Source organism: Scyliorhinus torazame, chromosome 9 (genome assembly GCF_047496885.1).
Source record: "Scyliorhinus torazame isolate Kashiwa2021f chromosome 9, sScyTor2.1, whole genome shotgun sequence".
NCBI classification, from domain to species: domain Eukaryota; kingdom Metazoa; phylum Chordata; class Chondrichthyes; order Carcharhiniformes; family Scyliorhinidae; genus Scyliorhinus; species Scyliorhinus torazame.
The window spans coordinates 47,064,887-47,089,630 of record NC_092715.1 but is presented as its reverse complement, the minus strand read 5'-3'; the positions used below and the strand labels follow the sequence as shown (position 1 = coordinate 47,089,630).

The window sequence follows — 24,744 nt, the reverse complement described above, 5'->3', positions numbered from 1 at the left end:
GCCCCAAATCCCCCAGTGATGCTGGGTATATGGACTTTCAAAGGACGTTTGATAAAGTACCATTTAATAGACTTGTTAACAAAAGTGAAGCCCTTGGGATTAAAAGGATAGTGGCTGCATGGATATGAAATTAGCGGGGAGACAGAAAGCAGTCAGTAATGGTGAACAAATTGTTTTCAGACTGCAGGAATATGCAGTGGTGCCCCTTAGGGGTCAGTATTTGGGCCACTGTTGTTTTGATACATCATAATGACATGGACTTGGGTAAACAGGGTATAATTTCAATGATGGAAGATAATACAAAACACGGAAAGAGTGCAAGCAATATAAAAGATAGTAACAGACTGCAGACAAATATCGATACTGGTGAAATGGGCAGAGACATGGCTGATGAAATTTAATGTTGGAAGAGTGGAGTGATGTATTTTGTTGGGAAGACTGAGGGGAGGTAATAAAAGCAAAATGGTACAATTTTAAATTGGGTGAAGAAACAGAGAGCCCTTGGGCATATGCGCCCACATCTTGGAGGATGGCAGGACAAGTTCGAAAGGCTATTAAACAACATCGGTTGGGATCCTTGGCTTTAAAAATAGATGCTTACTGTACAAAATCATGGGATTGATGTTAGATCTTCAAAACAATACTGAGTCTGCCTCAGTTTAAGCACTGCGTCTACTTCTGCTCACCACACTTTAGGAAGGATGTCAAGACCCAAAAGAGGATGCAGAGGAGATTTACTAGGCTGGCACGAAATGTGGGCAATTGGGATTAGCTTAGTGGTAACAACTGGGCGGCATGGACAAGTTAGGCCGAAGGGTCTATTTTCATGCTGTAAACTTCTATGACTCTACACCAGAGATTGTGTACTTCAGCCATTCAGAAGCTATGGTTCTGCTCTGAGAGCAGAAAAGGTAAAGAAAGATTTAACAATGGTGTTCAAACGCATGAAGAGTTTTCTTCGATTCAGTAAGGAGAAACTGTTTCCAGTGGCTAAAGGGTTGGCAAGCAGAGGACACAGATTTACAATTGGTAAAGGAACCGGATATGTAATGAGGTGCTTTTTAAAAAAATTCTTTTAGTTGTTGTGATCTTTAATAATAATAATCTTTATTCGTGTCACAAGTAATTCATTGCCTGAAAGAGTAATGGAAGCAAATTCGATGGAAACTTGCAACGGGCAATTGGATAGATACTTCAAGAGGAAAGAGTCACAGACTTATGGGTAAAAAGCTGAAAAATTAGATTATTTGGACTTCTCCAAAAATAATTGGCATAAACAGAATGGACTGAGTGTTCTCCTTCTGTGCTGTCTTATATTTTAATAATTTTTAAATAATTAATGACTGTGTTGACTTTCTTCCTTCGCATTGGTAACTAAATGAGAGTAAACACAATGAGGAAAGGCAGAAGCGGAAAATTACCCCAAGATGTGTTTGCAATTGCTGTGCCTGGGGAGGCACAGTGGAAACAGAATTTAGCATTGTTGCCTCACGGTGCTGAGGACACCGGGTTCGATCCCGGCCCTGGGTCCCTGCTCGTGTAGAGTTTACATTCTCCCTGTTTCTGCATGGGTCTCACCACCCACAACCCAAAGATGTGCAGGCTGAGTGGATTGACCACGCTAAATTGGCCCTTCATTGCAACAAAAAAAAAAAAAAAAATTGGTTACTCTAAATTTATTTTTAAAAAAGAAATTGCTGTGGCCACGTCTGGGTGCATTGGATCACCTGGCTGTGCTGCACAGCGGAGGAAGGAACAGGAGTGGATCATTCAGCACCTTGAGCCTGTTCCACCATTCAATGAGGTCATGGCCGTACGTTAATGCTTTTCACTCATCTTGCTTCCATACCATTTAATACTCTTTCGCTAAACCTAAAGATCTATCAATCCTGTACAAACAGACAAAGTAGGAGCAGGCATAGGCCACTCGGCCCCTCAAGCCCATTCTGCTGGGTTCATGGCTGATCTGATTGTAACCTCAACCCCACATTCCTGCTACCCCAATAACCTTTCACCTCCTTGCTATTCCAGAATCTATCTGGCTCTGACTTAAAAAATTTGCAGACTCTGCTTCCACCGCCTTTTGAGAAAGAAAGTGCCAGAGAATCATTACCCTCGGAGAGAAAAGATTTCTCCTCATTGCTGTCTTAAAAGAGCAACCCCTTATTTTTAAACAGTGACCACTAGTTCTAGATTCTCTGACAAGGGAAACGTCCGTCCACATCCACGTCAGTACCCATCAGGATCTGAAGGTTTCGATCAAATCACCTTTCACTCTTCTTAACTCTAGTTGGTACAAACCTAACCTCTCCAACCTTTTCTCATCTCATCTTTGAATATTTCAATTGACCCACAGCTCCAACAGTTTTCGAGAGTGAGAATTCCTGATTTCATCGAGATTTGTGTGAAGCTATCACCCCTGAACGGCGTCAAACTAATTTTAAGATGACGCTCCCCTGTTCTGATCTCGGCACTAGAGGAAATAATTTCTCTGTCTTCACCCTATCACCTTAAAGAGACTCATTAGGTCAACTGTTAATCTTAATACTCAAGTGCAAGCTTATTCTATGCAACCTGTCCTCATAATTTAACCCCTTTAGCCTCAGTGTCATTCTAATGAATCTGCAATTCACCTCCCTGAAAAGCCAACATATCTTTCCTGAAGTCCAAGGCCCAGTTCATGAACACCAGCCGGCACCGTAGCACAATGGTTAGCACTGTTGCTTCACAACGCCAGGGTCCCAGGTTCGATTCCCGGCTTGGGTCACTGTCTGTGCGGAGTCTGCACGTTCATGCGTGGGTTTCCTCTGGGTGCTCCGGATTCCTCCCACAATGTCCGAAAAGACGTGATTGTTGCGTGAATTAGACATTCTGAATTCTCCCTCTGTGTACCCGAACAGGCGCCATAGTGTGGCGATTAGGGGCTTTTCACAGTAATTTCATTGCAGTGTTAATGTAAGCCTACTTGTGGCAATAACAAATATTATTATCTGAAACTCTTGCTTGTTCCAAGAAAATATCTTGGCTTTATTTTAGAGGCGCAAGGGGATGCCCTTAAGATAATATCATCAAAACAGATTATCTGGCAAGAATCACATTACTGTGGGACTTTGCTGTGGGCACATCGGCTTTCACGATTCCTATTTAACGGCAGTAATCGCACTTAACTGGCTGTAAAGTACTCAGGGACATAATGAGATTGTGAAATACACGGGGGCGAGATTCTCCGGTTCCCCAGCCGCATGTCCTCGGCGATGCGCCGTTCGCTGGTGGAGGGGATTCTCTCTTCCCGCTGCTTGTCAATGGGATTTCCCATTGAAGCTCCTCCACGATACCAGGAAACCTGCCAGCAGGAAAAGAGAATCCCAACGGCCAGAGAGTTCAGCCACTGTTTATTCAAGCCTGTATTTTTAAATTGCTCTCAAATTTGTCCCATTTTATCTTCTGTCCACCACCTTACCCACTATCGATTTTGGGCGAACCGGTCTACAGTGACCTGATTTGTCCTTTTCTCCCACTGAACAGTTACATTTCTCTCCCCCCCCCCCCTCCCCCCGCTTCCATATCCAAGAATGATCTAAAATGAATGCCACATGTGATTCTTCAGAGAAAGACTGTCATCCCTTCACTCTGACTACATTTCACCCAGGTGCCAAAACTACAAAGCATTTTTCTAATAAAATAATAGCTCACTTTTTTCCTGAATATGCAAAGCTGTAACGATTAAATCCATCAGTGTCATCATTTCTTCAGCTTCACATCATTTGGGAGTGGGCGGGCGGGGGGGGAGGGGGGGGGGGGGTGGCAGGGGGGAGAAGCATCTGATATTATTATGTCAGCTATTATAATTATACAGATCATGAGCAATTCTGCAGATCTATCAAGAAACCTCAATCTAAGTCTGCTGTACGATGTGACATTTCCATTTTCAGGCACATTAAATTCTGGATACCTGCCAATGCAATAGGTGCAGACAAATAACATGGGGGTGAGGAGAGAAGCAGGGTAGGGGAGGGTGATTCTAACCCTAATTTCTCTGAGTGACATGCCCACTCAGGGGCTTCCAGGCTTCTATTGTGGTTAGGGTCCATAGGTTGGAAAGGGATCGATTCGCTCAGGGTCAGCTATCCACAGAACCCTGCTGGAATTGTCGATCGCAGGTGAAGAGAGAGTCTGCAATACCCTCCTTTGGGAATAAAGTCTGCCAACATGCACTATAAAGACTTACAAAATGACTAATGGCCACCTGACTGATACAAAGATGTTGCCTGATGTCTGTGGAGTCGTACCCCAGCAGTGACTCGAAGAAATCAAGGAAGGAGAGAAAATGGAAAGGACTGTGTAACAAGGACGTTCTACCTTTTTACGATCCTGATTAAATAACCCTCAGACAGAAAATACTTCTTGAAGCACAAGAAAGATTGAGGTCCTTCGTTTCAGTGCAGCTACATAAGTTGTGGCTGACAACAGTTAACTGGAGAGCAACAGGAGCTGCCACAGAGAAACCAATTATCTTCCTTCATTGATCTCAACGTGAACTGAAGTTTCCATCGGTGAAAGCCAGAGGCTGTATCTAATGATGAGACATGTTACGTATAGTCTGAGCATGCTACTAGGGCAAACGTCTTATAAATCATGCAGCAACAAACTGTGAGCTGCCACCTCCCTGTAATACACAGCGTACAGGTATCTCATTTGTGGGACATGTGGGGGAAAGAAAGCTCAGTACGTTTGCTGAGTTTGAATGTCTTGTCACATATAAACCGGGGAATGGAAAACATACAGTCCAGATTTCAAATAGCCAATTTGAACTAGGTGTGGCAAGCAGAGACAGAGTTTAGACATATTTGTCATTTACATTTTGAGTTAAGGAAGCATGTATATGTTTTGGATTCATCAAAAGGATGTCAAATCTTTGCTGATAGAGTTAAATTATTTGAAGGCCAAAGGGCATTTGCGCAGCATTAACTGTTCTTATGTTCATTTAGGTAGTTGTGAATGGGACATTTGCCTCTGCTTGCACTCAGTTCCACAGCCTCAAATACTCCTAGGTCAGGTACACTTCAGATTTTAGGGACAGATTCATTCAGCTTCCCCAACGGTGCCCCACATAACCCCAAAGTCATAAGGACAACATTATCCATTTCCCTTTCTCCACCTAAGCCATCTCTGTTACCCATGATGTGGAGAAGCACAGCTCCTTCATCAGGTGATGAAGGAGCAGCACTCCGAAAGCTAGTGATTCAAAACAAACCTGTTGGCCTTTAACCTCGTGTTGTAAGACTTATCTCTATTACCAGTCACGGTAAGACTGCCAGTTGGAGCCAAGCTATGGTTGGACTGACACTGGGCTTGTCTCCATTAAATTGAATCAAACTCTTGTCTTTGGTAAAGGGAGATTTCCAGTAAAGGCTAGTTCAAGTCATAAACAACAGCAATGATAAACTCCCTGTTCCATACGTTATATACTAAATGGGGAGATAGTGATGTATTGGCAAAGTCACTGGACTAGTAATCCAGAGGCTCAGGGCAATTGCTCTATGGGAAAGGAGTCAAATCCCACCACAGCAGCTGGTGGAATTTAAATTAAATTAATAAATCTGGAATATAAAGCTTGTAATGGTGACTGTGACAATTATCATCGATTGTCGTTAAGAACCCATCTGGCTCACTAATGATCGAGAGGGAAAGAAATCTGCCATCCTTACCTGGTCTGACCTATATATAAGACCATAAGACATAGAAGCAGATTTAGGCCACTTGGCCCATCGTGTCTGCCCCTCCATTCAATCATGGCTGATATTTTTCTCATCCCCATTTTCCTGCCTTCTCCCCATAACTCCTGATCCCTTTATTAATCAAGATTCTACTTCTGTCTTAAAGACACTCAGTGATTTGGCCTCGATAGCCTTCTGTGGCAAAGGTTTCCACAGATACACAACCTCTGGCCGAAGAAATTCCTCCTCATCTGTTTTAAAGGATCGTCCCTTTAGTCTGAGATTGCGTCCTCTGATTCTAGTATTTCCTACAAGTGGAAACATCCTCTCCACGTCCACACTATCCAGGCCTCGCAGTATCTTGTAAGTTTCAATTAGAATCCCCCCTCATCCTTCTAAACTCCAACGCGTACAGACTCAGAGTCCTCAACCATTCCTCAAACGACATGCTGTTCATTCCAGGAATCATTCTTGTGAACCTCCTCTGGAATCTTTCAAAGGCCAGCACATCTTTCCTTAGATAGGGGGCCCAAAACTGCACTCAATAGTCCAAATGGGGTCTGACCAGAGCCTTGTACAGCCTCAGAAGTACATCCCTGGTCTTGTATTCTAGCCGTCTTGACATGAATGCTAGCATTGCAGTTGCTTTCTTAACTGCCGACTGAACCTGCACGTCAACCTGAAGAGAATCGTGAACAAGGACTCCCAAGTCCCTTTGTGCTTCTGCTTTCCTAAGCATTTCCCCATTTAGAAAATAGTCAATGCCTAAATTCCTCCTTCCAAAGTGCAAAACCTCACACTTTTCCCCATTGTATTTCATCTACCACTTCATTGCCCACTCTCCTAGCCTGTCCAAATCCTTCTGCAGCCCCCCTGCTTCCTCAATACTACCTTTCCCTCCACAGACCTTTGTATCATCTGCAAACTTTACAACAGTGCCTTCAGTTCCTTCTTCCTTCTATATAACTCCCTCTGAATTGGCCCAGGAAGCCATTCAATTCATCGGCAATTAGGGATGGGCAATAAATGCTGGCCTTGCCAGCGATGCCCACATCTGGGGCTGGTTTAGCACAGGGCTAAATAGCTGGCTTTTAAAGCAGAACAAGGCAGGCCAGCAGCACGGTTCAATTCCCATACCAGCCTCCCCGAACAGGCGCCGGAATGTGGCGACTAGGGGCTTTTCACTAACTTCATTTGAAGCCTACTTGTGACAATAAGCGATTTTCATTTCATTTTTTCATTTCATCCCCTGAAATAATTTTTTTTAAAAACGGGTATCCTGCTACTAAAGACTGATAGAGAAAAGGAAAACATCAGCCGGAATTCAACTTCCATTCACTGGCAGCAGGATTCTCTGGTCACATTGGCAGCGCACCCCCGCCTGCATGTTTCCCGGCTGCGTGGCATAGTTTCAACGGGAAATCCCATTGACAGCGGCGGGAGCAGAGAACGGTGCGCCGTCTCCCAAATTAGGGTTAAGGTTAGGGTTAGGGTCACTAACACGCGGCTGGAAGGCCGGAGAATCCCGCCATCATCTCCTGCTTTCAAAGCACCAGAAGACAATCCAATGAAATGGTTCTGCTACAAAATAGAGCAGGAGTGAGTGCCTTAAGAATGTTAGCAGCAATTCCGGGAAGAGCTCCCAACAATCACCATCAAAATAATTTTGAGCCTCAACTCGGAAAGATCACTCACCCGGGGAAAGGTCAAGACAATGATATGCCCGAAATATAAAATCAGTGATAATTGAGGCTCTCTCACCACCCACAAGGAATCACCAGCCGACTGACAATCAGAACTGTAACTAAACTGCAAGAGTCTTGTGCGATATCTTCATTAACACAAGAATACTGTAAAAGAGCCCGTATTGATAGTTACTTGAAAACAGAAGATTAGTTGTCTCTTGCAGACAACCTGTCAAAAATAAAAGAGTTGTATTTGAATGATTTCTCCTTTAAAATTGTAATCAGCGGCCAATCACTTGCCGGTTGAGATCACCAGACGGGAGTAAGGAAGAAACCTCCGTGAATTCACGGTGATTTAGAAACAAGAATTGTGAGCGGGGATGAAAAAATTCCAACAATCCCGTTATTGAAAGGGATTGACTTCCCATTTCATTTTTGCTCCTTCTCAGCAGCTGGATAGGGCTCATTTAGATTTGCACTCAGGCCGAGGCCAGGCTGCATTTATTTCCCATCTTTCGGCGCCCATCGAAGCAGATGGTGAGGAGAAGTTTGAAGTTTGTTTGAGCACATGCCCAGGGCTGCTGATTGTTGCTGCATTGATGGGAAAGGACAAGGGTCTGTCCTGTGGCAGTCCTATGATAAATCCAGTATTCGTCGTGCTGTCAGGAGGGCACAGCAACTGGAGGGAAAATACTTATGGACAGACAGCGAGAAAAGAATCCAGAAAATGAGTCAAATATTAACCTCAGTTAGTCACTTATTAGTGCCAACAAGAAAAAAAGGTCTTGCATTTATATAGCACCTTCATAGCAGCACGGTAGCATTGTGGATAGCACACTTGCTTCACAGCTCCAGGGGCCCAGGTTTGATTCCGGCTTGGGTCACTGTCTGTGCGGGGTGCAGAGTCTGCACATCCTCCCCGTGTGTGCGTGGGATTCCTCCGGGTGCTCCAGTTTCCTCCCACAGTCCAAAGATGTGCCGGTAAGGTGGATTGGCCATGATTAGTGTCCAAAATTGCCCTTAGTGTTGGGTGGGGTTACTGGGTTATGGGGATAGTGTGGAGGTGTTGACCTTGGGTAGGGTGCTCTTTCCAAGAGCCAGTGCAGACTCGATGGGCTGACTGTAAATTCTATGATAATCTATGATTAATCTAGGACAAAGGTTCGGCACAACATCGTGGGCCGAAGGGCCTGTTCTGTGCTGTATTTTTCTATGTTCTATGTTCTTAGCCTTGGGTTTTGGACTGGGTAGGATAGCTTTCAAGTGGATTTTGCTGGCATTTCTAAAATGTAAACCTGGCATTGACTGCGCAATTTATATAATTCGGAAGCATCAATAATTTTGGGTAATTAGTCACGATTTTATTTTTACCATACTCAATGTGTTTTTAAAAAATTTCCAGTTAAGGGGCAAGTTAGTGTGGCCAATCCACCTACCCTGCACATCTTTGGGTTGTGGAGGTGAGATCCACGCAGACACAGGGAGAATGTGCAAACTCCACACAAGACAGTGACCCAGAGCCTGGGACCTCGGCGCCGTGAGGCAGCAATGCTAACCACTGCGCCACCGTGCTGCCCGGACATCATAACTTTGACCCCACTTCCTTCATATGTTTGGAGCAATATATGCAGATGACCAACAAAGCAATGGATACTGCTGCAGCAATGGTAAGGCTGCAAATGAAACCCAGGGTAATAAATTTTACTGTTTTGTTACAAAAATTACATGCCGACATTACCACAAGTTCCTGCTTTCTGACACACAATATTTTAGACGCTCAAAAATAGTCGTTAACTCTGCCAGATTTAAAAGGTTTTGTCACTGATTCGCCTTGCTGGTCACCTCAAATCAAAAATGACAGAAAGCAATGGCTTTTGGAATGCATCTAAAACACACAAAGCATTATCCACATAACAGGCACTCCACATACAATGCGGTACTTAAACACAAAACTGAGGGAGCACTGTAAACAGTCATTAACTGTGCAGTGCCCTTCCTATTTAGCTAACCTACAAAGACTACTAATTGCAAAATAGCTCTGGGTCAACTGGAAATTGTCCAAAAATCACAACAACAAAAAAATCAATTTCGGATGGTAAAATCAAATATAAGCTAAACTGCATCTTATTTTTTTAATGATCATGACTGTGGAGCCGATTGGTTAAATATACTTTTTTTTCACAATGGGATTTTATTTTGTAGAGCCTGAAAGGTTAATAATTGCAATTGACCTTTATCGAGTTAATAATGGGGGAATAGTTAGTCATAATTATGCCAAGTTTCACACCTCCTTCAAGGATCCATGCACCCTGCTGTATTGCCCTGAGGATGTGCGGTTTGACATATTGTCAAGAGACTGTGAACTTACACATTTGAAAGACAAGCCAGAGGGTATGTGAACACGACCTCAACTGATTTGCCCTTTCGGCCTCCCTCTTTTGGAGGAAGTGCTTTCAGAATCCTTTCCAAACACCCTTGTGACATTCACTAGCTCTCCCTATGATGATGGAAGATTGTGAAACTAAGGCCTCATTAACCCTAGCAATGACCCTGCCAACAGCCTTCCTTTCAGTTCAATGGTCCATTCGCCAGATTGTCTCTCCCAGTTCCTTAAAACTAATTCATTCTACTGGAATACAGTCCCACAACCGCCGAATGGCAATTCCTGGTTTGTTCTTAAGTGTGCTGACAAGCTATTTGATATTTTTGAGGGGGGGGGGGGGGGGGGCAGCAGAGAAATATGTCTTCCTTCTGCAGAGTACACATAGTAAGCCTTCGAACAGATGAGAAGAAATCTTTTTATGCAGTGAGTTGCTTGATGTGGAATGCACTGTCTGAAAGGTATCTGGAAAGACATTCCATAACTTACAAAGGGATATTGGTGAAACATTGCAGGGCCACGAGGGAAGAGCAGGCCAATGAGACTAATTGGAAAACCCTTTCAAAGAGCTAGCACAAGCAAAATGGGTTGAATGTTCTCCTTCTATGCTGTATCATTCTATAATAATAATCAGTGCACTCCGGCTCATTATTTTGCCCTCGCTAGTACAAGGTTACTCTGGAATATTCAGCATATTCTCAGATTTGGCCAGACGGGTTGCAATGATTTCCTCCATTCTTGTGCGTTCCTGAGATCTAAATGCAGCCCAGGGTTCAGCCAGGCTAATTATAACGCAACCCACCCTTGCTCCAGCTGAGACAGACTAAACACAATTCTGATTGAATCTGGCATCTTCCCTATCTGCTCACACATCAAGCTTTTATATGTGAATTCAGTATTTGGAAAATTTACCTCAGTACTAGAGAGAGTAAAACGATCAGCCACAGTGCACTGATCATTATTATAGAAAGATACAGTGTAGAAGGAGGCCATTCTACCCATTTTGCTTGTAATATTGGCTTGTACTAGCTCTTTGAAGAAGCTTTCCAATGCTCTTCCCTCATAGTCCTGCAATATTTCCCCAATGCCCATCTCCTAGCTACGTTTAAGACATTGGCACAGAATTTGGATTTCAGAGTGGGAGTATCTAAAAGGGAGTGAGCCTGGAGCTCACTAGGGCATTGTGACAAACCAATGGAAGGTCACTGACCTTTCTGAGATATACTTTCCAATTGCTGAATTTGCATAGAAAAGCTTGATGTCACATGGTGTTCTTCAATTCCTGATTTTGAAGTGGGCATGAATATCTGCCCAGCATTCTAATGAATGTACCACAAGTACTTTGGGGTAAATGTTTGTTTTGATTGCCTGGACAGTGATTTGGTGGAGAGGCTCGCTGATTATCGCAGAATCCGTCCAATGTTCGGAATGGAAGTCACAAAGGTCTGACAAAGGGAGGGAAATCCGCTCTGCCAGACCAACACCCAGCGTGAACTTTGCCAAAGTAAAAACATAATCCTCTAAACTTTAAATCAGCAATGTCGTCTTCACTCGGAGAGTTTTCAGTACAAGGTACTCACTCCCACATGGAGTAGTTTTTTTTTTAAATTTAGAGGACCCAATTCATTTTTTCCAATTAAGGGGCAATTTAGCTTGGCTAATCCACCTAGCCTGCACACCTTTGGATTGTGGGGGTGAAACCCACGCAAACACAGGGAGAATGTGCAAACTCCACACGGACAGTGACCCAGAATCGAACCTGGGACCTCGGCGCCGTGAGGCAGCAGGGCTAACCCACTGCGCCACCGTGCTGCCCCCACATGGAATAGTTGAAGCGAATAGCATAAATGCAGCTAAAGTGAAGCTAGATAAGTACATAACGGAGTTTATGGGTGACATGAAGTACGGTGAGAAGAGGCTGGTGCACAGCATAAACACAAATATAAGGGCATAATAAATAGGGGCAGGAGTGAACCACACAGCCCAATGAGCCTGGTCCGCCATTCAGCATGATAATTTTCCCACCCGCTCTACATATCCTTTAAATTCTTGACAGACCAAAAATCTGTCTATCTCAGCCTTAATTGTATTCAAGGATGGAATATCCGCAATCCTCTGGAGTACAGAATTAATGTTGAGTGAGGAAATCTCTCCTTATCTCAGTCCTAAATGATCGGCCCCTAATCCTGAGATTGGGCCTCCATGCTTCAGACCCTCCGACCAATGAAAACAATCTCTCAGTGTCTACCCGATTAAGTCCCTTCATATTTTGTCGGTTTTAATGAGATCTCTCATCTCCTAGCCTCTCATCATAGAACAGCCCTCTTATCCCAGAGACCAATTTAATTAACCTGCGCTGTTCCGCCTCCAATGCAAATATATGCTTTATTAAATGTAGAGATGAAAACTGCACACAGTGCTCCAGATGTGGTCTCACCCAAACCCTGTGCAACTGTAGCAAGGTTTCTTCACTCTTGTGCTCCAATGCCCTTGAAATAAAGGCCAAGTGCCACTTGCCTTGCTAATTGCTTGCTGCCATTGCATGCAAACTTTAAGAATTCCTTGTACCAGTACACCCAAGTCTCTTTGAACATCAACACTTAAAAGTTTCTCACTTTAAAAAAAATATTCTGCTTCTTTATTCTTACCTTCACACTTCCCCATCCAACTGCCATCTTATTCCCCACTCACCTAGCATCTATCTCCTTGTAGTTTCTTGGTGTCTTCTGCACAGCTTACTTATCTGCCTAGTTTGATATCATCAGCAAACTTAGATACATTACTCTCTCGTCTCTTCATCTAAGTCATTAGTACAGACAGTAAACAGCTGATGGCCCAGCACCGATCCCTGTGACACTCCACTTTTTACTGCTTTCTATCTTGAAAAAGCCCTGTTAATGCCCATTCTGTTCTTTTATCCATTAATCAAACCTCTATCTGTGCTAATATAGTGCTCCTAACTACATGAGCTCTTATTTTGCCTTCTGTGCAGCAGCTTGTCAATTGCCTTTTAGAAATCTGGGTATTCTGCATCTACTAGATCCCCTTTATCTACCCTAAACCTACATCCTCAAAGAAATTCCAGTCAATCTGTCAACCAGGATTTCCTGGGATGCACGGTGGCACTGCTGTCTCACGGTGCCAAGGTCCCAGGTTCGATCCCGGCTCTGGGTCACTGTCTGTGTGGAGTTTGCACATTCTCCCCGTATTTGTGCCCCAACAACCCAAAGAAGTGCAGGCTAGGTAGATTGGCCACGCTAAATTGCCTCTTAATTGGAAAAAATGAATTGGGTACTCTAAATTTATTTTAAAAACCAGAATTTCCTTTCTGTAAACTCATGTTGACTTATTCTAATCATACTATGCTTTTCTGAGTGCGTTGTTCAAACTTCCTTAACGATAGATTCCAGCCTTTTCCAAACAACAGACACTTAAAAAAAAAATGTAGAGTACCCAATTTGTTTTTTTTCAATAAAAGGCTAATTTAGTGTGGCCAATTCACCTACAAGGCTCATCTTTCGGTTGTAGGGTGAGACCCACGCAGACACAGGGAGAATGACAAGGACAGTGACCTGGGGTTGGGATCGAAAACGTGTCCTCGGTGGTGTGAGACAGCAGTGCTAACCGTGCTGCCCGTAACAATAGATAGACACTTAACTGGCCTGTACTTCATTCTTTCCCTATACCCCCTTTCTTGAAAAAATGGTGCAACATTTGCCAACTTCCAATCTATTAGAACCATTTCTGAATCTATGGAATTTTGAAAATTCATAGCTAGCACATTCATTATCTCCACAGCTAGCTGTTTTTAGAATCCACGGTATAAGGCCATATGGTCCAAGGGATGTCAGATTTTAATTCCTTAAATTTGTCCAACACTGTATCTCTGCTGAAATTATTTTTTCTAATTTCCTCACCATCTTAGCCCCTAGCTTGTCATCTATATCTGGTGTAGAACTTGTGCCTTCTATTGTGAAGACAGACACATTCTCCAGCCCTTCCCGCTGGCAAGATCTTCTAGTCCCTCTGAAATTGACTCCCCCATGGATTCCCCGAAAGCAGCACTCGCGAGGAATGCAAACCAACCACGATTGGGTGGTGGGTGGTGGGGGGGGGGGGGGGGGGGGGGGGGGGGGGGGGGGCGGTAATGGGAGAATTCCACCGAAAATATTTGTTTAATGCCCCTGTTTCCTTCTTCCCACTGGTCTCTTCTTCTAAGGGCCCAATGTTTATTTTAGCTACTTTCTTCCTTTTTCGCACTTATGAATTCTCTTACCATCTGTTTTTATATTTCAGGCTAGTTTACTCTCACATTCTTTTTTTCCTCATTTTATCAACTTTTTAGTGGCCCTTTGCTAGCATCTACGGCACTCCCAATCCTCATACTTGTTACTGTTTATTGCAAAACTCTAAGCCTCTTCTTTTAAGCGACTACTATATTTGCTGAGTTTTTGTTGAAAAATTTGAATTGTTTCTTTAAATGTTTCCCACTGTTACTTCCATACCTTTAGAATATTTATCCAATGATTCTTCGCCAGTTCTGTCCTCATATCTATGTTACTGGTGTTTGCGATTGGGATATTTACTCTCAGACTCAACATGGAATTCAATGGTATTAGCTCTTTAAAATGGTGCCCTGATCAGCACTGAAGTTTTACTCCCCCCACCCCCCAACCACCAAACACCCTGCCATCGGGGTCATCGAAAATCATCGGGGGCCCATACCCCAGAAAATTATTGGGGGCTCCCCCCTCACTTCCAGACAATCATTGGGGGCTCCTCCACACCCACCACCACCACTGCAGAAGTACCATTGTTGTTTCCCCCACGCCTTCTCTATCAGTGAGGTATGAACATGTAGCGAGGGGGGAATCATGTGGCGGGGAGGCCAGTCGATAATATTAAAATTTATGCATTTAAATGACGTTGATGTCCCCAACGTCACATTTCCCGATTCACTCTGAATTTTCTGCTCGCGTCGTTGTTCTCTCTGACGACGATGGCAGGCCAAATATTGTTCCCATGGTCACTATTTCCCAGTGGATATTTTACTATGACATTACGAATTAACCCAGCTTCATCATACAATGCGAGATCTAAGGAAGCTTTATCCTTTGATGGCTCCACAACATAATGCTCCGAGAAACCTTCATGAGAATATTTTACAGTCTCACCTTCTCGACCATGCTTGCTAACTTGATGGTCCCAGTCTGAATGAAGATTAAAGCCCCCCTCCCTCCCCCAAAAAACAATTATTACATTGCTTTTGTTCAGAGGTCTAGTAATTTCTTGTTTAATGCTCTGCCCAATGGTATAACTACTGTTCGGGGACCTAGAAATTACTCACAGCAGTGCGTCTGACTCCTCTTGCCATCCTTAATTTCCACACATACTGACTCGACGTCATGATTTTCAGAGGCCAGATCCTTTCTCACTCATGTCAATATGTCATGCTACACTATCAGGGTTATCCTACTTTGCCATTCTGTCTGTCTTTCCAATACTTGCTGATGTACATTTTTTGTTCACCTCTTCCTCTCCCACTCTGTTTGTCTTTATCTACATCACTATACTGTTCGAATACCTTGTCCTTTCTCTTCAGATTTCCATGTCTCCACTCACCTGAAACCACCACACCCCCCACCCCTCCCTGTTAGTTTAAAGCTACATAAACCAGCCAGGCTGAATGGCCGGTTTCAGAGCTGGAAAACCCTATGTAATTGTTTTAACATGAGTCTCTTGCTTAGGGAAGGATCAGCCTCCGGTACTCTACTGAAAATGCTGGAAAAACTCAGCACTCCAGCAGCATGTGCAGGGAGAGAGAAACAGAGGGCATGATTTAACACCACCCGCGAGATTCATGACGTTTGAATCGTCTTGGGCGAGATCCAGATTAACATGGTTAAGTGAACCATTAGGCTCATTTAAATATGCCTGCGCCATATACTTCTGCCACCCGGGAACTAACGGCCGTTCCTGGGAGATCCTGCCATGGCGTTGTTTAGCACTGGTTTCCCCAAATGTGGACCCGGCGTAATGGCACCTGGGCGGGGTCTCCCAGGCCATTAGAGACCCCCCTGGATGGTCGGGCTCTGGGCAGGGTGGTATCCTCACACTCTTGCTGGTACCCAGGCACCTTGGCATGGCCACCTGGCACCTTGGCAGTGCCACCTAGGCACCCTCGCAGTGTCCCAGTGACACTGCCAGGCTAACAGGGACACTGACAGGGTATCAGGCTGGCAGTGCCATGGCTCCCGGGTGCCAGGTTGCCCATGCCAGGGATCGAGGGTGCCTTGCCCTTAGAGATGGAGTATGGGGGCCTCGAGGATTCCCGTACCAGCCTCCCCGAACAGGCACTGGAATGTGGCGACTAGGGGCTTTTCATAGTAACTTCATTGAAGCCTACTTGTGACAATAAGCGATTTTCATTTTCATTCATTAAGAGGTAAGTTGGGTGCATTGGAGAAGGGGGGAGGGGTCTGGAGGCCACAGAGGGATGGCTGAGGAAGGTTGGAAGATAGGGGCAGCATTTAAAAATGGTTCTCCGATCCGCGAAAACTCTTCCTGCACTGGCACACTGAGCTCGTCAGTGGAGAAAATTATGTAAGTACGGCCCCTATGGGGCGTTCCTCACGTAGGCCAAAACAAAAAGCAGCAGAGTGGCGTTAAATAGAATTGTTCTCGGCGCCAAATACCCCACTAAACGCACCTGTCCTGTTAAATTGAACCCAGAAATATTTACTCTGTTTTTTCTCCCTTCAGATGTTGCCGGACCTCCGGAGCATTTCCAGCATTCTCTGTTTTTGTTTCAGACACCAGCCTCTGCAGTATTTTGCTTTTACCCCAGTATTCTAGTTCAACTCTGAAACTATTTGTAGCTGAACTCCAAGAGCCGATAGTCTCCATAGATGTGAATGTCGCCACAGTCCCAGAAGACCATAGGCAGAATCCCCTTTGAGAGCTGACTGGTGGTGACTTAACTGGAGCATCTCCTGGCCTCAGGCAGGGGCAAGGTTGAGAGGGCGGTACGAATAACCTCAGCTGGTACGGGAATTGAACTCACGCAATTGGCATCACTCAGCATCACGAACCAGCTGTCCAGCCAACTGAGCTAACTGACCCCCATCGCAGTGAGCATTACACAGTCTGTCCAGGGGAGTGAATTGAATAATTCAACATGGAGAGTGAAGAATAAAGCCAAACAAGGCACTTCTGCTGAAGAAAGGATACCTGGATGAATCAATCTGTTTCCCTGACTGGCATCTACGTTGATTAGTGTGTGAAAATTCTAGCCAATCGCTTTTTTGTATGTACTCAGCAAGCAATATGTATGTATGATGCATTTTAATTTGCCTGTAATTTTGTTTTGGAACTGTTAAAATAATTACCGAACAATAAATGCAAGGCTGCTAATTCTCCTGTAATCATGCTCAAGAACTGCTAAATTGTTCTCTTCACCCCTCCTGTGAATCCTTTCAAGCTGTAATGTCATCAGAAAAGACTGAGTCATCGACACTCAATACAATTTTGGCCGTGTTAATATGGGCGTCCTTTCAACAAGCACACCACAGATATTTAAGTATGTGTTTTTAAAAACAAATTGACTTTTTAGAGATAGTCAACCTTGTCATTTCATCCTGGGCGTCCGACGATGTCGCATGCAGCTCCATGCACATCATGGCTGTTTTTAAAAAATTAATTCAATCGTGGGATCTTGACATCGCAGGCTGGACCAAAATTTATTACCCATCCCTAACTGCCCTTGAACGGAACGGCTTGCTTGGCCATTTCAGAGAGTCAACCACATTGCTGTGGATCTGGAATTACAAGGAGATCAGACTCAGTCAAGATGGCAAATTTCCTTCCCTAAAGGACATTCAGTGACCAAATGTGTTTTTATGACAATAGGCAATGGTATTCCAAATATTTATTGAATTCAAATTTCACCATCTGCTGTGGTGGGATTCAAGCCCCGGTCCGCTGGGTCTGTGGATTTGTAATCCAGGGACAATAACACTGTGCCACCGCCTCCCCGGAAATCCATTTCCCTTTAGAAATTTAGAAAACTGGGGGCTGAGGGTCAAGTTTAATAAGCAGGAGACCAGTGGATTGATAAGTGCGGAGGAGAAGAGGTAGAAACGGTAGTGGTGTTCAGTGAGGGTGTTGGTTTGCAGGGAATCAAAACAGTGGGTGGTGGTGGTGATGTTGGTAGGTAGGGTGGGGGGGGGGAGGGGTGTGGGGGTGTGAAGAAAGGATACAAGTTTTGTTGCATCAAGGTTAAGAAAGGATTGAATGAGGCCCAGCGACTTAATGAATTGTGATTTTAAGACAGTGAGCACACCAGGAGGTGGGAGAACGTACACATTTGTTGTTCGGGGGAGCGCTGAGCAAAATGGCCGAGGGAAAGATGTTGACAGGGACAGGGAGGTTTGCAGACGAGAGGTGAAAGGTGGAATCACCAATCAGGTGGCAAATACTGTTGCTTCACAGCTCCAGGGTCCCAGGTTCGATTCCCAGCTTGGCTCACTGCCTGGGCGAAGGCCGCTCATTCTCCCCGTGTCTGCGTGGGTTTCCTCTGGGTCCTCCAGTTTCCTCCCACAATGTCCCAAAAGATGTGCTTGTTAGATGAATTGGACATTCTGAATTCTCCCTCTGTGTACCCGAACAGGCGCCGGAATGTGGCGACTAGGGGATTTTCACAGTAACTTCATTGCAGTGTTAATGTAAGCCTACTTGTGACAATAATAAAGATTATTGTTATTATTATTAAATGTTGATGAATGCTAGAGGTGAGCAACAGGATGAAAGGTGGCCGATTGCTTTGGAGGCATTCATTGTTTCTTTTACATCTTATGCATTATACGTGATCGGGTAAATTTTGCTCTTTATTTTTGGACATGAAGTAATCGTTTGGGAGGGGCACCCAGAGCGAAATTGGATGGGGAGGGACTGGCGGCTTGTAATGAAACACTTATCAATGGAGAGAAAATCAGGTGGCGCTGTCATGGGTTCAAAATCCTCTCCAGATGATTTCAGCCCTGGGGATGATTCACTGGTAACTTACTAAATCAAAGAAGCTGCCCTGGTCCACATCTTTAAGGAATTTGCAGGAAATTAATTCTTCCCACATTAACGTATTGGTGTTCAAAAAGCACGGGCTGTCAAAGGTTCAACTGGCGAGTGCGCTGCCAGCTGTGATCCTTCCCGGGTATGTCGCGAATTGGCTGATCTTAAATGGGTGAAAGTGGGGACGCCACAATCGTTTGGATTGTCTTGATTGCGGTGGGGAGAGAAATCAATCCATCAGGGAGTGTGTGACTGACTGCTTGTCATTGGCCTCTGCTGGAATTTGTTTGTGTGTGTGGGTGTGTGTGCGCATGTGCGCGCGCATGTGTGCGTGTGCATGTTTTGTGCATATGCGTGCCCATCTTTCACTTGGCTGTGGAGGTCCTGTTCACTTACACTAACTGGGCCGTAAGTGAAGCACAGCTAGTGAGGTATCCGATGCTGAACTCTTGAGAACTCAGCCCCATTATGAGTCAGCGCCTTCAGGAAGAAGGAGGGCAGAAAAGTAGACAGAGGAAAAAAAACAAACTCAAGAAAAATCTGTTGGCGACGAGCAAACCAATGCATGTCGTAATTTGGGCTCCTCCGCTCGAACATTAAATAGACTATAACGTCGCCTTATGTGACTTCGCCTTCAATTTTACTTTTCTAATGCCTCTGTAAAATGCTTTATTGCGATAAGTGTGCTGTATAAATATAGGTCGTTGTAGTTCACCCCCTTCACCCGGCCAGTCAAACAACAGCACTCCACAGTCAGAAACACATTTGTAAAGATTACTCTGTCTGCCAGTGAGAGGGCCTATTTACTGCTTAATATTATATCCAGCCCAAAATGCACCAGTGCATATTACAGGATACTTCGAGGCCTGGATAGCGTGGACGTGGAGAGTGTGTTTCCACTTTTAGGAAAAACTAGAACCAGAGAGCACCATCTCAGACTAAAGGGACGATTTTTTAAAGCAGAGATGAGGAGGAATTTCTTCAGCCAGAGGGTGGTGAATCTGTGGAACTTTTGCCGCAGAAGGCTGTGGAGGCCAAATCATTGAGTGTCTTTAAGGCAGAGGTAGATAGGTTCTTGATTAATAAGGGGATCAGGGGTTACGGGGAGAAGGCAGGAGATTGGGGATGAGGAAAATATCAGCCATGATTGAATGGCGGAGCAGACTCGATGGGCCGAGTGGCCTAATTCTGCTCCTATGTCTTATGGTCTTCTGGTGACCCACAGGATTCTTCTTCCCCTCTATTGAAACCCAAATAAAGCCAGCCAGAAGCAATATTATTCAAAATAAACCCTTTTCTTTAAACAGATGCTGAGGAGGCCGTAGCTGAATTCTACTGTTGCTAAGAAGCCCTAATCTGTGCCAGTTTCCCTCTTATGTACCTCAACTTCAAAAGAAAGACGGAAGGGATTACTCCCAGCTTTAAAGAGACACTTTCAAATAAGAGACTGACCTCCAAGTCTCCTTGTTCTTCTTGACCTATCTCATTGAGTGCAATCAGAAAGATATGTCTCAAAAAGACTGATAAGATAGGACAAGAAGAGCTAATTGTGAAACAGTGCACGGCAGAATTGTAAAAGAATCCCAATCTTGATATTTTTCTGCGACTATAATGTTCAGTGATGTCCATAAAATGGCCACAAAACAAATTAGTGCCAATGCAAGAATCTATCCCTGCTAGATGGGTGAGGATAATTCCACAATAGAAACTTAATTAAAGCAGCATACACATTTTTTTAAAGCAAGATTATTAAGGGATGTGTATTAAAGTCAGGCAAATAAGACATCATCTAATTGAATTGTCGAACAGGCTTGAGGGGCTGAATGGCCTACTCTTGTTCCTCAGAAAAGTAAATGATCCCACAAAGATGTTGATTCCTTTAACGAAGCTATTTACCGACACTCATTCTGTTTGGATTCTGAGATTGGAGGCTGTGCACCCACTACCACCCCACCTCCGCCTCAACCTAGTGGTGTTTGCAAAGTAAATCCAATTCTCCAAACCCAGTGGCAGAAGAGCAAACATGCACAGAACCTGGGACCGTCATACTGCCACTGCGAAAAGGGGAGCCGTCCCAGCTTAGCAGAGGAAGAACCTGAAGGTGTCTTCCGAATCACAGGTCAGCAGATGCTATTATTAAAAAAAGGTTTGGCTGGTGCACATTGATCCGTGCATTAAGTGCTCATCAGAAAGTTACATTCTTGACTCGTTTGAACTGCCAGGCTCTATTGACTGGTAGCGAGGGTGTTTAGACTGGGTTCATGCATGTACCTGGTCTCCAGTGGCACATTGCTGCCAAGAACCCAGCTGTCCTGCAGCTGAACAGATTCCGGCGTGGTGGGCAGCTCGGTGGGCAGGACGGCCGCGGGGGCCGGGCTCTGGTTTCTCCTCTGGCTCAGCGAGTTCCTGTTGAGCGAAGTGATGGAAGGTTGTTGCTGGATCAGATGCTGCTTGTGCACAGGGGGGAGCGGCTGTAATGTCGACTGGCTCTGCTGGATGGCTGGTTGCTCTAAAGGGAGAGGAACAGTAGAGAGGGAAAGGGGAGAAAAGAAATTGCAAAATGAATGTCAGTGTGTTTTGAGCTATTGTTTGCTGGAGTCCTGTATGAGCGAGGGAATGTGACTCGGATTGACTCCCTTGTTCATTACAGTTCCAGCTTGCCAAAATACTTTCTCATTAAGCCTTTTCAAAGATATGTAGGAGTCAGCTGGTTTTTCAAGCTGAAACTCAAACTGTTAATAAGCAAATGTGGTAAGTTTATAGCACAAGACTACTGTATATCAGACGTTCATAGAATAACACAGGCCATTTGGTCCACCATACCCGTGCTGGCTCTTTGGAAGAGTTATCCAATTAGTCCTACGCCCCTGCTTTTTCCCCACAGCCCTGCAAATTTTATCTTTGCCCAATTCCCCTTTGACAGTCACCACTGAATCTTTTGCACCACCCTTGAAAGGCATTTATTCCGAGTCGTACATTCTTGCTGCATAAAGAAATTCTCATCTCTCTCCCTGCCACCATTTTTATTAAATCCCAATTCCTCTGGTAGTCAATCCGACCACCTTGTATTGTACCATTTTCTTCAAAGCTGCACAAAGTGCTTTTAGAAGGAGATACAGAACCCTGGACTCCCAATTGTAACGAAAGGCACCGGGGTAATTTCTCTGTTGGCGGGGATTCTCCGTTCCGCGGCAGCGCAACCTCACCCACGAGTTCCCCGGCGGCGTGGGGCAGCCACAATGGGAAAACCCATTGGCCGTTGGAGGGAATGGAGAATCCCGCTGCCGGTGACGGCAAGCCACCAAGAAACACGCGGCTGTGGAGATGGAGAACGCACCCCACCATCTCTACTGATGTTAATTCAATTCTTCGGTAGCATAGGGCTTTGCGTCTCCCCTCAACAATTTCACCCAATAAGGTTCAATCAGACTTAGATCATCAAAAAAAACACCAAGTATGAAATAAATAACCTGAAGTTAAAAAAAGTAATGTTACAACTTAAATCATGCTGCATGATGGTTCAATGGTAAACCTGATGTGGTACTGAGCCAAGCAGGACAGGAAGGATACAGGTTTGATTCTCCAATATGTACTGAGTAAAAGCATTTGTATGTGTTGGCAGCTTGTGAGACTCTCACTTGTTGAACGTGCGTGCATGCTGCCTGTACCATGTTGGTAATGCGACATGTTCCACTGAGTGAGCAGAAGTATTTCACACACACATTTGGCATAAACCCATTCTACGGAGCAGATGTTCTTTCATGCCCATTTTACAGATTGTAGCACATACTGATTACCGCACTCCTAGCATCATGTACCTAATGACCATTAAATCCATTAGGCTGCCCATTTCCTCGGCTCAAGCTGCACATTTTCCTGACTTTGCAGGAGACACACGCTGGGACACCCAGCCTGGAGCTGGGGAACCTCCTCCGAGCAGTTGCTAGTGTCTACATTTACTTACACGGCTGATTTCTGATTAATACACCGCCAGTCTGCCAAGAGAGGCTGCGCTCCAGGTCTAGTTTCTGTACACGGCTTCAAAGGGCACTACCAGCTTAATTAGGGGGGCTTGTATGTTGGCTGGCTTCCTGGAATAGCTGACTCTGGACTTCTGTTGGTACGCTAAATTTGCTTGGCATTAAAAAGTGTCTTCCTGCAGTATAGACTTTTACAGCCCAATCATTGCAAGTTTTAAACACAGTTTAACAAAGGGTGAAGCAGGAATAACAGATCTCTGGCCGCAGAAGTGACTGCATTATTTAATTTTACGACGGACCATGAATTCTTGCATTTTATAGTGAGGGTGAATCCATCTTGAGTAGCAATGTAAAAACAATTGCTTACAAATAAACAGCCCGTTTTACACCCTACCGATACATCAGGCTGGGGACAGGGCAGGGGTAGGATGATAGGGGTAGCATGTTTAGTGTCATCTTTCTTCCCCCTCCAGCAACGTCAAAATATCAACGCTTACACAACGGACCGCTTATAGAGCACAGCCAATGCTAATATTCAGGCAAGAACATAACTGATCCCTCACGGCGCTGAGGTTCCAGGTTCAATCCCGGCTCTGGGTCACTGGCCGTGAGGAAGTGCATATTCTCCCCGTGTCTGTGTGGGTTTCGCCCCCACAACCCAAAGATGTGCAGAGTAGGTGGATTGGCGAAGCTAAATTGCCCCTTAATTGGAAAAAATGAATTGGGTACTCTCAATTTTTTAAAAAAGAACATCACTGAAAAAATGGTCTTACACGATAAATTTTGCAGGTTAAAATAGCTGTTTTACGAAACAATCAGCTTTTTTCTGTTAAGAGGCACCACAGAACTACAAATTGTTGACAGAGGTTGATTCTTCCCCACAACTTTTACAAGATGTCATTGCAGTTCATCCTATGCCATCAATGGTGTATTGAAGCAGCGATCTGTAGGATGTACGGCGAAGAAGGTTGGAAATTATTCTCACCTACTCGGGTCTTGGGAGACTCATAGAAGCTCATAGGCGGGCTGTAGCAGAGAGGTGTCTGCACTGACCCGCTGAAGGAACAATCTATCTAGTGCCACGCCCAGCCTCGACCACAAAGCCCTGCAACTGTTTTTTTTTCCTTTTCAGGTAATGATCCAATTCCCTTTTGGAATAAGAACAGAAAATGCTGCCCCATTAACTCTGTTTCTCTCTCCTCAGATGCTGCCAGACACGCTGACCTTTTTCCAGGGTTTTCTGTCTTTCTTTTAGATTTTTGGCAACCGCAGTATTTTGCTTTTACTTCCCTTTTGAAAGCCTTGGTTGACCCTGCCTCCAACCACACTCTCGGGCAGCGCACTCCAGATCCTAACCACGGGCTGCCTGAAAAAGCCTTTTCCTCACGTCGCCATGGTTTCTTTCGCCAATTACCGTAACACTGTGAGCTCGTGTTCTCGATCCTTCCACCAATGAGAACACTTTTTCCCTTTCTATTCTGTCCAGACCCCTCGTGATGGCACAGGTTGAACTTGCAAAAGTAGAGGGAAGGAATCAACCTGCATCAATAATTTGTATTTGAAGGGCAGCACGGTGGTGCAGTGGGTTAGCCCTGTTGCCTCACGGCACCGAGGTCCCAGGTTCGATCTCGGCTATAGGTCACTGTCCGTGTGGAGTTTGCACATTCTCCCCGTGTTTGCGTGGGTTTCGCTCCCACAACCCAAAGATGTGCTGGGTAGGTGGATTGAACACGCTAAATTGCCTCTTAATTGGAAAAAAGTAATTGGTACTCTAATTTTTTTTAAAATTGTATTTGTGATGTCTCCCAACAGACGAAAGCTGATTGTTTCTTCAGACAGTCATTTTAAGCTGCGAAATTTGTCGTGGAAGACCATTTTATCCGTTATGTCCTTGCCTGAATATCCCCTAGCCGCCA

General features: G+C 44.7%; 1 protein-coding gene across 29 annotated transcripts in view; it reads right to left on the bottom strand.

The window, feature by feature from the left end:
- LOC140429166 (teneurin-3) overlaps positions 1-24,744 on the bottom strand; it is a 3,593,949-nt gene that overhangs the window by 334,524 nt on the left and 3,234,681 nt on the right. For all 29 annotated transcript variants that reach the window (XM_072515817.1, XM_072515806.1, XM_072515811.1 and 26 more), the window contains one exon: positions 21,120-21,357. In XM_072515817.1, coding sequence (XP_072371918.1) covers positions 21,120-21,357 — 238 coding nt within the window. The remainder of the gene's footprint in view (positions 1-21,119; positions 21,358-24,744) is intronic.